Raw genomic sequence first — 12,950 nt, forward strand, 5'->3', positions numbered from 1 at the left:
GAAATACTTTTTTGCTGTTTTACTATTTCTTCTCTTTCACCGCTGAGAACCTCCCAGTTTCCCCCTATAATAACTTTAGAACTTACAAAGATCTTAAAACTCAGCCAGCAGTGTATAGAAGATATCACGTTTCCTTTATCTAAGCTTAGTTAAAGAGGAACTTTATCCATATCTTCAAAATAACACCAAAGGCACCTTCAGAAATGCTTAGTAATTGTAATCTACAAACAGATCCTTATAGATAATTGCCGGCTTTTTATTCTTTGCAAAACTTTTTTTTTTTTTCTTCCCCAGTCTTTTCCGACCGTGGCCATTTTAACTAAGGGCGGCTTACTAGATCTCCCTTTGCTTCCTGGAACTCTGGCACATGTGACTAGGACATAAGACCATGCACATCATCTCATGAGATTACAGATGAGATTTCCCAGTAATGGTCTGCTGTTGTAACCTTCGAGTCGATGTAACCACAATTACATCATTTGTGCCAAAGTGGACCAGGAGGTAGAAAACAAAAACATTTAAGTAAAATAGAAATGTGTTTGTTAGCTTATGAATGTAAGATGATTTCATATCAGCATGCAGAGCTGTATGGTGATATGATTTTTAGTCAAAGGGGGTAAAGGTCCACTTTAACTTTAATATCCAAAATCAAAGTATGGATGGATAGAAAACTTTCTAAAATGATAACAAAGATCTGCCTTGTTTAGTCAATCCAGACCATCTAGTACTATTTAACATGAGCTTATCATAAACATTTAAGTAAAAGTGCTTTTATTTCTTTAAAACTGTAACTTTACAGCATGTGAAAGATTCAACTTTATAAACCTAAAAATTAATGAATATAAAATGCATGTATGAAAGGATCTGAAAAAGTGTAGTGCACACTAATATATTTTACCCAAGATTTTAGAATTCCTAAGGGGATTTCCATAAAAAATGTAAAAACTCAGATCACTGAAACCACAGGTCAGGGATCACAGAGTTTACACTGCCCCCAATTTTATTTACATATTTTAGCAGATTCTGCCCATAAAGAAATGCTGGCACTTAGCATGCCATTACATTTCAGTCGATAAGCTGGAATTTCTAATACACGAGCCGGTGCTATGTTATGAGAATGTAAGATCACTGCTTCTGATATCATGAAAGTCAGTTCTAGGAGTTAAAGGGACACCTCAATAACAAAAAAAGAGGGGTCTTAATTATCTAAAGGACTTTTATTTTTTATGGAACTACCCCTGTGTAATAAAAAAGATATGCTCACACAATATGTCACTTGGCTGCAGTTGACCAAAAGGCTAGTACAATAGTCTATACAAAGCATAAAACAAGAAGGCATTTCATGTTAACAGATACTGCATGACAAGTCCAAAAAGTGAAGTGAAGAACTTTCTACATTTCACCCACTGCTTGCTGGGACTACCAGGAGGAGGTAACCATTGATCACATCAGTGGTAGTGTACCAGAAGCCAGGTTAGGGAACAAAGCAAACATAAGAGGGCCACCTGCTGCCATGTGGGCCTTGCATTTGTCCTCACTTCATGAATCCAAGCAGTAAGAAACAATAGAGTTAAGTTATCTGTTAACGTTCCTTGCTTTCTATTCCATATACTGGTTACTACTTACTGTAAACACTATACCAACTACTTAAGCATTGCAATATAGCTACTCACGTAGCTAAAGGGGCCTTCATGTCCTTACTTTCACTTGCATATATCAGTGAAGACAGCCCCTGCAGACGATCTCCTGGAAAACCCAGCAAGTTGATGATTTTGAGCAGGTTTGGGGGCACCATGGATATGCAAAGGTGAAAAAGTCCATAGCCAAAGCTCACAGCACCTTTCAGTCTGTTCAGAGCCTCCTCTGTGACCCCCTCAGCAGCAATGTGATTATCATTAGCGGCATCAGAGGGCGAGGATTCCGGAGACAGCTTCTTCTGACACATTTCCTGAAGAGAATTAATGTCCATATAGCATTTGTGGTAAATTTTCCATGCTTTGCGCAGGATCCAACCACCTTTAATGTAAGCTGAAAAAAAAAAAAAACAATGGAAAAGACAACATAAGCAAAGGCATATTGGCTCATTATTTCCATTGAAAACAAACAAAATTCTGAAGAAGTGAAACTGGAAATGTTGCTTATACAACCATTTATAGTCTAGTTTCCTTGTGTAGAAAGGACGTATTCACTATGTGGAGCTCCTTGTTTTTAAATCAGTAAAATTAAAACAATCAAAAAAAGTCCAAGGTTGGATCTAAATGTCCAACTATATCCCAAAAAATGTTTTCGTTTTGGATAGAGAGGAATTAGAAGAGTCAGGTTTAAAATGTTATCTGTGCCCCCACAAAAGAGATATTTATTCTCTTTCTGTTCTGTCGGACACCTTTCACTTGGACAGGAAGTGAGGATTAATCTCCCTTGTGAGGGCACAGGCAGTTATAAAATCTTAACAAAGCTTCCAAAGTTTCCTCACTCTGCTAGAAGATATGTTTTTCTTGCTGTCTATCTTGCTGTCTGTCCACACTGGAGGATTCTCCCTCACTTTATTTCTTCTTAGATGCCCTTTGGGACAATATAATCATACAAGTTATGGTGAGAAGGGACTAGTCTTTTCTTACCATAAGCTGTACTGTTATGCTATCTTGTTGGGTCGATCCCTACTCCATAGAAGCCATAGTTTCCATACACTGCACTAATGATGGTCAAAAAGCCTGAAACATAAGTATGCAGTTTGGAATGAATGGCTCTATACTATTAGGCCACATTTGCAGTGTGATTGAATGAGACAAGTGAATACCTTCTGTTTTAAGAAGGTGTTACTGTGTTATGCCTGTGCCATGAAACACAACAAATAGAGAGGAAGTGGGGATATTTTCCTTCACTTCTGTTCATGACACCCTTTAAATAAATAGGACCTTTCCCAAATAAGGACACAGGTAGCAATAAAACCTTGACTCCAACAAGTCAAGGTTAATCCACCCATGCCTATTATTTCAACAACAGGAAGACTGCAGGTTCTCCGATGCCTTATGTATTTCAGTGGTTAGATCTCCACCTACCTGCTGCCGAATATAAAATGTCTCACTGTTTCTATAGGATCTTTCTATGTATTCTAATTTTTTTGTAAAATGCAGTTGAAAGATTGAAACTCCTATAGGAGAAGTGAGACTTCATGGTAAGGGCAGAGTGGGAATCTCCACCGTGGAGGTTATGCAATTAGGAGTTTCTATGCAGGCAGAGTGTGACTCTACCATAGCTGATATGTTTAGTTAGTTTCTGAGGGACAAGACCTTTGCAACCACCTTTTCAATTCTAGTCCTTTCTACTGAAATGAACCTGTCCCTTCTCAGTTATGTGCACATTATCAATGCAACCTCCATCAAATTATACTAATTACTTTACAAAGCAAAGCCATTTACCTCTGGCCTACTAAACCTGCTTACAAAATGACAACCTCCCATGTCTGTTAAGAGCAGATGAACTATACCTTGCCTCAGCAATTAATGAGGACTGGTAAAACCCAGTGCACATACAAACAGTATACACGGTCCACACACATTAGAAGATTGACAATTATTTTATATGGTGTGTAGATTTAAACTCTTGCAGGCTTTTGATTTCCTGATGAATATTTATATTAAATTGCCATGCAAATAGCTTCTAAACAGCTCAATGCTGGCATCGTAATGCTCTAAAGTGCATAGCTTATAATTAATTCATTAAACCTTAGGCGCTGTCTTTTGTAAGAGACGTTACAACCGGAGCAGTTTCATTGTGTTTGCGTATATAAACGGTGAACTGCTAAACTCCCTTTATTTGCTGAAAGAGCAGCCACACAAAAAAGGTTTCTCTTATTTTATTAAAAATTAAAAATAAGTGGAAATTCGCAATTTTCTAAGGAGGTACATAATTCGGATGTCAGAGCTCTAACGACACAACATCTATTCTATCAAGGCAACACTATCAGTAGGCAAGCTTTAATCAACTTGTATAATCAGAGATTCACACAGTGCTTAATAACAAGATTGTCTTTTTTTTCTGCATGTGTATGATAACATTCATTTCCTGGTCTATGAGGCTGCTGCAGAAGCTTTAGGCTACTTCGCAGAGATAAACAGCAGTGTGGAAAGTGTTCTATCCTGCACAAAGCAATCAGAATACTTTTTTTACTAGCCTGGAATATAGCAATGTACAAAAAGCACAGACAACAACTAATGAGAATCCATTTTACTAATGTTACTATAGAAAACTGAAATGTCTTTGGTTGCTTTGTGATTCCATATTTTCATTGCACTTCTTTGTTGAATGAGCCTGAATGAATGTAAAACTGTCACTTAAAGCGTAATCCATATTAACTAGGAGTGCACCGATACTAGTATCGATATCGGTGCTGATACGGAGTATTTACTGGTACTTCCGGTCAGAGGAAGATTTCCTTTGACTGGCAGTGTCGTAGGGGAACATGGAACCAGCTTCCCGTGCAATCAGGAAGCTGAGCTGTAATTAATGACCTGCCTCCAGGCTTCCTGATTGGCTGGGAAGCCAGTATGATGCTGATTGGCCAGGAAGCCGGCTTACCGGTCGAACAGCCGTCTCGATACTTATTGGCTGTGAAACTGTTTTCAGCCAATCAGCATTGAACCAGCTTCCAGGCCAAATAGCATTGAGCCTGCTTCCCCGCCAAACAGGAAGCCAGCAGGCGAATCATTACTCGCCGCTTATCTTCCTGATTAGCCAGGAAGGCTGCTCAATGCTGATTGGCTGGGAAGCCGGTTTCCCGGCCAAGCACAATCAAGCCGGCCAAACAGCATGGAACCAGCTTCTCGGGCAATCAGATTGCTTGAAAAGCCGGCTCCGTGCCAACGGAAGCACCGGTATCGGTACTAGGTATCGGCGGGTACCAAAAGCAAAGTATCGGTACTCATATTCGATACAAAAAAAAATTCTATCGGTGCATCCCTAATATCAACCAATCAGAATTCACCATGTTGAAGTATAATTAGTTAAATATGGATTCTTAATGTTTACTATGAATTTCCGAACTTAAGAATGACCACACCAAATAAGGCTGTGTAAACATAAGTTAAATACAAGCACCACTAAGAAATCTACAAACTACACATCTCTATCTGAATCGTGTTTCAAATTGTTGAGATTTGCGTTTGTATGTATGGCTTTCCTGCAAAAAAGACTAAAGTTGTACTAACAGCAGCTCAACCCATCCCTGACACAGCTTTTTCAGCCAACTTTAGTGGTCGCTAGTCCAGATGAATTCTCCATATTCCATGAAGAATCCCATTAGAGAGCAGATCAGATGCTGCAGCATTTCTATGTCCTAGGCTGGTGACACTGGAAACTGAAGCACTGTTCATCCTGCTGCAGTTGTGCCAGGAATAATTGAGGATCCCCCTGCCAAGGTACCAGAGAACTCTAAAGAGCCAGCTGGAACTGAATCCTTTCTGTACAACCCGGAATGGAAGACCAAAATAGTTACACTTTTAGCTCATGATAATCATGAGCAATAGTGTATGGTTAGTTTAAACCATAATAGATAAATAAGGATGGGGAAATTCTTTATTTTTCATTTAAATGTCTATACCTTTAATACAACATTTGAGTGTTCAGTATTGAATATTTTTGTTCTACAACAGTTGTGTGTCGATTGGAATATTCCAGCAGAGCAGATAGTTAAAACTATTAAGTCTAACTACTGCTAAGTCTAACTATTTTCCAGAGAAGAAATGGCATTGTGACACACAAGCCTATTAATACTTCTGCTAGCTCAGAGAATAGTTGATCTCATTTAATCAGGACACTCACCTGACAGCTCCTGCTTAACAAAGGAAAGCACGGCTAAGTAAACCTGGCAGTCTGCAACAATGATCTGTCTCTGCAAGCGGTCAATCATAGACTGGGCAGACTTTCTAACATCAACCTGTGGGAAAGAAAAAACATATATAGCATTATTAATGTGATTTTATAACGAGATCTGGATCTGGCATACGATTGACTGTATACTACAGGCCATAGTCCCAAAAAACAAAGATTTAAACACACAGAATGATCATCAGTACCATCAGATCCCCAGTACAGACCAGAGGCCATCTGTCTTTATTAAACAAGGCAGAGAGAAATGTGAAGCAAGTCAAAGCCACCTACCAGAAGTCAGTTTTACTGTTCAGCCTACTTTAGTTTAAAGAAGTCAAGATGGATGCTGCGGGTACCTGAACATTACTGTTCTTTGTACACTGTCAGAATAGGTTTATTGTGTGTCACTCTCATGATCAATGTCTCCTGTAACCCTGCTGTTAGTCACACGTCTAAGGAGGGTCTTTTCAGGCTGTATATTAGACCTATGGACACCAACATTTCCCCACTGACAGTACCTCCGGAATACCTGTAAATCTTCTTGGGTATCTTGTACATTCATGGTCTTAAAAGTCAGAATCTTTTTAGTCAGGGCACTTTTCCAAAATGGCCACTGTAGGCCACAGAAGTTGACACCTCTGTTCCGTACTTTAAAATAGTACCTGGAAGCTGTCCAACATCCTCACCGTAGCTATCATGCACTAGTAAGGAAGCAAAGCAGTTTAAGCCGAGTACCAGAAGTGTTAGCTTCTATGGATTTTACCTACTCCGACACCTAAATCCTAAGCCCATGTACCACTTATAGTAGATGAGACATTTGGATAAGAGCAATACTAACATTACTCAATGCACTCATGTGCTGTAATAAGAATAAACTAGAAGTCACTAATGAATACTGATGAGGAGTGTTTCTCTATTTAACTGCTCCATGTTTTAAAATTAGCTCTACAAACATTGTTATTCATTGGTAATATCTAATATAAACAAGTTTGCGAAACACCAAACTGGGCATAAGGAAGGTAGTCAGAGATACTTTGTAGCGCTGTCAGCAAGATCAGTCTAGCACTGTAGTAATTGCTGAAGACATATGTGAGGTTTCATCAAAGCAACACATTGTCTTTCAAGTTTGCATGTTTTTCAGAAATTAATTTGCATTTCTTGTTTGGAAAAACAGTGCTGTGAAAAGAGCAAAGCTCCATTTCTTGTGAATGAAGGATATAAAGGAAACTTGCAATGACTTCTAATAAAGCAAAATAACTGTAAAGCTGGATGTTATGAGCCATGGACGTTGTGAACCATTCTAGACAATGTAACAGGTTCATTTTATTCTATGGTGCATAGGCAGCAGTCTGAAAAATACCGGTACTTCCAGGTATAGGGGAAACATGTAACACCCTCTCTGCCTTACCAAAATGCAGCACTTGGTGTTTTAGGGTAAACCACCAGGCCTGAATGCTACCTACTAAGTGCTTAAATTAGACTGCCTATTCATTAAGGTCTATGGTAAAATGCCCACCAGTCCCAAGAGGACACAAAAACTAACTCACCTGGTAATTGCTCTTGAATGAGCTCTCCCCCTCATCTGAGGTCTGTACTGGGTACTTTATATGGTAAGCGTAGGGCACTTAGACACATCACAGTTAAAATTACAATTAGTTACAATTTGTATACAATCATAGCCATACTTACATTTTTCTTGATCTTGTTTTTGATGGTTTCTATCACACCTTCATCACTTTCGCACAATTTTTCTGTCATTCTCAAGTCATCACATGCCACTTGCATTTTTTCCTCCTCAAAGGTCAATCGGCATGCAAAATCATATTCAAAGCTAGATTTGTGCACCATTCTGTACACATATGCACAATACATAAATAAACATTTATTAAACCACGTAATTGTAATTGTTAAAAACATGTGATAGTCGATGAATCACATGACATTACTAAAGCACGAGGCTTTAATCAGTGTCTACTTGGGAATACAACGTGATTATAATGAGCATCATGTTACATGTGTCTAAGGGAAGAACTGCACTATTTTCCAGAGAAACTAATCTGATTTCCCTCAGATTTCAACATAGCAATGGGAAATAACTGTCTGATATGTGATGCTCAAGGTATTCTCCATCAGACATTTCTATGCATGATGTCCTTTATGGTAGACGCTAAGAACAGATGCAATGTAATAAAACTAGAGATTCTAGCTTCTCCGGATTTAAAAGGTTGGCTAATATGTTTGTAGTTACCGTAGAGTTGGCTATGTTTAAAAGTTAGTAAGTCCTGTTTTCTGCAACTAAGGTTTCTAGTAAAAGGGTCTTTGGTCTGTTCATGTGAAATGATGGGTCCTTTTCTTCCAAATTTTCCTCGAGCTGCAGATAATGCCACCATGTAAAGAAGTGGCTCCATTCTGTGCAGTATTCCCTGAGAACCTGGGGTAGTTTGATAACATACTTTCAGGGTGGAGGTTCTTTGGGTTCACAGCATATGGGTAGAATGATGCTGCACATCAACCTAGAAGAAGGAGTGGGGCAATGGGGTTGTCTGGGTCTAACAATGCCAGATATGGGCTACGTATTGCAGCAAGTGCTGCTTTTTTCATTTGTAAAAGTCATTGTCAGTTTACATTTTTTTTTATATAATTATAAAAATTATAAAGTGTATAATGTCCTCTAAAAGGAACACCACTTACAACATCTCTGCACAGAGTTTCCAGATACAACCCTTTGCCACAATCATTTAGGAGGGTTCCATTCTTCCTGTTGAATTTGTAATTTATTTTATAATCAGGGAAATGCATCAAGTGGAATGGGAACACTACAACCCTATACGGTGGACAAAAACAGACCAGCGATATGAAAAGCCAGTAGTCCACCAGCTAACACCAATAACCACTTTTGAACAGATTGACCCTTTAAGTGATACTAAACTCAGAAGCTAAATCATAAACATGCATTCATGTACCCTATTAACAAAAATGTAGCTTATTTGTGTATCTCTCGGCTATAGATCCTCAAATCATCTCTGAATTGGTACTGACATTATCCATCCTTCTGGAGGGTGGCTACTTTTGTTCCCCATGGTCCTGTGTGTGTTGTAAAGTAGCCATCATTTCCAGCCTATAACTTCAATATAACTATAACTGATACCCTATAATTTCAATACAAATAAGTTAACCAAACGTGAGAATGTAGTCCATCACAGGAGCGAACGTGGTGCGGTGACTACTTTACAACACACACAGGGCCCATGGGGAACAAAAGTAGCCCTACTCCAGAAGTAGGGACAGTGTCAGCATCGATTCAGAGATGATTTGAGGATCTACAGCCAAGTGATACACAAATAAGATGCATTTTTGTTAATAGTTAGCGTACTTGCATTTTAAGATATAACTCCTGAGTTTAGTGTCAGTACTGGAAAGCAATTTATTTCCATCCTCGCATTAATGAACCAGAGATCATAATGATGCAAATATATTCTGTGCTAGTATCACAACACTCTGAATCTTTGAAGTGTTGTTTACAAGGAAGAACAGTAAACTGTAAGTAGAGATGGCGGATGAGAAAAAGGCAAACTGACAGTACTTGGCTTCTCTTAAAAACCCAGTATAAGTAAAACGGCTGCACACTTTAAGCTATAACATATAGAGCAGAGATGGGATAAATACTGCAGCATTAAGTTCTCAAAAATGAACCCTTCACTCAGTAACAAGCTGTGTGCATTGTGTGTGGCCTTTAGGTAAGATGCAAAGTCCTGTATCTATCTTTAGACCGGGAACTAAGCAGAGCACACCAAGGTCAGTGCTGAGCTGTGCAGTCACAGCAGTTCAATATCCTCGTCACCCATGGGCAACACTCCCAGTTAAACACACACACGACCTCGTCACTCCAATCATAAAAACAGCAAGCAGTATTTATAAGGACCACTAAATTGATGTGAAAGGATTTCTAGTGACATTCATAAATATATGTTAAAAAAAATACCTGGGTCTATACAGGTAATGTGACATTTCTAGAATGTGGTTTGTAGTCTACTGACGCATGTTAGCTGCACAAGTATACATTGTAACATGTGCTGATATTTCTCTATACAATTACTGGATAGGATCTTTATCGTGTACTGTAAAATATGGCTCACCACTGGCTCATCTTCATTTTAAATCAATTTAGTTCCCATAGGCTGTTGTTTTGTTTGCATATATACAGTATGAAAGTTATTAAACCAATCTGTACCAAATGATGAGGACTCTTGTAGTATGATGGGGCAAATACATGGACATTTGAGATTATTCTTGAAAAATATTGTCATCTTTTCTATTTGTTTGAGACCACAACATTCAGATATTTTCAAATTTGCTGATATCCATCACTTAAGGGGGTGTATTTATAAACAAATCTTAGAGCCTTCACCTTATAAACAAATCTCAGAGCCTTCACCTTATAAACAAATCTCAGAGCTTTCACCTTATAAACAAATCTCAGAGCTTTCACCTTATAAACAAATCTCAGAGCTTTCACCTTATAAACAAATCTGAGAGCCTTCACCTTATAAAACAAATCTCAGAGCCTTCACCTTATAAACAAACCTCAGAGCCTTCACCTTATAAACAAACCTCAGAGCCTTCACCTTATAAACAAATCTCAGAGCCTTCACCTTATAAACAAACCTCAGAGCCTTCACCTTATAAACAAACCTCAGAGCCTTCACCTTATAAACAAATCTGAGAGCCTTCACCTTATAAACAAATCTCTGAGCATTCACCTTTTAAACAAATCTCAGAGCCTTCACCTTATAAACAAACCTGAGAGCCTTCACCTTATAAACAAACCTCAGAGCCTTCACCTTATAAACAAACCTCAGAGCCTTCACCTTATAAACAAACCTCAGAGCCTTCACCTTATAAACAAACCTCAGAGCCTTCACCTTATAAACAAACCTCAGAGCCTTCACCTTATAAACAAATCTCTGAGCATTCACCTTATAAACAAACCTCAGAGCCTTCACCTTATTAACAAACCTCAGAGCCTTCACCTTATAAACAAATCTCAGAGCCTTCACCTTATAAACAAATCTCAGAGCCTTCACCTTATAAACAAATCTCAGAGCCTTCACCTTATAAACAAATCTCAGAGCTTTCACCTTATAAACAAATCTCAGAGCTTTCACCTTATAAACAAATCTCAGAGCCTTCACCTTATAAACAAATCTGAGAGCCTTCACCTTATAAAACAAATCTCAGAGCCTTCACCTTATAAACAAACCTCAGAGCCTTCACCTTATAAACAAACCTCAGAGCCTTCACCTTATAAACAAACCTCAGAGCCTTCACCTTATAAACAAATCTCAGAGCCTTCACCTTATAAACAAATCTGAGAGCCTTCACCTTATAAACAAACCTCAGAGCCTTCACCTTATAAACAAACCTCAGAGCCTTCACCTTATAAACAAACCTCAGAGCCTTCACCTTATAAACAAACCTCAGAGCCTTCACCTTATAAACAAATCTCAGAGCCTTCACCTTATAAACAAATCTCAGAGCCTTCACCTTATAAACAAATCTCGGAGCCTTCACCTTATAAACAAATCTCGGAGCCTTCACCTTATAAACAAACCGCAGAGCTTTAGCCGGTGAAATTGCATGTACATTTGTTTTGTGCGACTGTAAAAACGAATGTTATCAACATATAAATACACCCCTTAGAGTGTTTTTTTTTCTCTCTTTAAAAAGTGTTTTTAAGTGTATGAAAAACGAATATGTTGAAGTTTACCGGTCCTTAAATGTGGTGGATACATTAGTTCTCTTTTTTTAGGCTTTTTTCCCCTTTATTTTTATCTGGTGATCCAGCCAGTAATGCACTTCCTGTCTGAAGGTTCAGGTATTGGTGATCCTGGGACACTCGTCCCAGGACCGCGCGATTCTGCACGATTGCACACAGCGATTGCCGCGCGGTCCCATTGATTTCAATGGTGTTAGATCCACGTGGCAATCCCTGAAAAAAGGTGCATGTACCTCTTTTCGCCATCCGTTTGGTTTCACCCAGTTGTGAACCTAGCCTGAGGGTGATTTCACTCTATGGAGGAGCAACAGAGTCACGTTTGGACAGCAGCATTGTCACCCTGTGGGGAGGGTAGTGTTAGATGGACTAGCAGATTTAGAGGGACTTAATTGACAAATGAAAGCCAATTTCCAGCTAGCAAAGCCAATTTCCAGCTGGTTTGTCTCAATCCTCTGACATTTTTTCTAGACAGCTTGGTCTGTTAAAAGAAAGTTGAAAAAAATCACAGAATTACTGGCCGGATCACCAGGTGAAATAAAGCCTAAAACAAAAAAAAAATAATGCAGCCACCGCATTTAAGATTTGGTAAGCTGCAATACATTGCATTTTAGTTTTTAGGTTCAGATACGCTTTACAGTAGAAGTTTACCTAAAACATATTTCTTCGATTTGCCTACAGTGGGGAAGGGATAGAACCTTTGTTGAGTGTTTATTGAAGTCTGGTGTTCTTACTGGGGAAATTTACCTTTACGTCCTGGTGCTACCAGAGCGCAAATGAAACAGGACTCTACTAGATCATAACCATAGGTGGGAAACCTCCAGCTTTGACCCAGAAATACCAGGTCTTTCCAATCAGTCATGCTGTTAGAGCTCTGGTCTATGGTTTATTTTTACCAGGAGAAAACATAGGCAGGCCTAATCTAGTAGACTTGCAGTTAGGTATGGCTGCCTTAATGTGCATAAATGTATTTCGAATTATGCATAAAAATAAAATTTCTTGATTCCTTTCACTTGGTTTTTTTTTTTTAAAACGTTAACAGGATCCTGTACTTCCTCCAAAAAATGAAAGTAACATGAAAGGTTGCTAGAAAGCACCACAATGTGCATGCTCTTACCTTGTTTGTGCTAGCTACACCCCTAGCTTACCAACATAGCTCCCTAAAATCCCAAAAAAGTTCTAACTATCTTAAAACTTGCACAAGGGTAACCAAACTCCTCCTCCCCACAAACGTGAGAATGCTTATGCTTAAGGATTGGCTGGCCAGGAATGTAGTATTAAACTTTGGGGGGGGGGGGGGGGGGCGCGA

The 12,950-nt window shown here is 38.8% G+C and overlaps 1 protein-coding gene across 1 annotated transcript in view; it reads right to left on the reverse strand.

Moving 5' to 3' along the window:
* TTC39C (tetratricopeptide repeat domain 39C) overlaps nt 1-12,950 on the reverse strand; it is a 70,579-nt gene that overhangs the window by 14,914 nt on the left and 42,715 nt on the right. Inside the window, exons 3-5 of the mRNA XM_018565682.1 lie at nt 7,558-7,685; nt 5,821-5,935; nt 1,674-2,028 (exon numbers count right to left, since the gene is read on the reverse strand). Coding sequence (XP_018421184.1) covers nt 1,674-2,028; nt 5,821-5,935; nt 7,558-7,685 — 598 coding nt within the window. The remainder of the gene's footprint in view (nt 1-1,673; nt 2,029-5,820; nt 5,936-7,557; nt 7,686-12,950) is intronic.

The sequence above is a fragment of the Nanorana parkeri genome, unplaced genomic scaffold, assembly GCF_000935625.1.
Source record: "Nanorana parkeri isolate BGI_ZX_2015 unplaced genomic scaffold, ASM93562v1 scaffold873, whole genome shotgun sequence".
In the NCBI taxonomy this organism is placed as follows: domain Eukaryota; kingdom Metazoa; phylum Chordata; class Amphibia; order Anura; family Dicroglossidae; genus Nanorana; species Nanorana parkeri.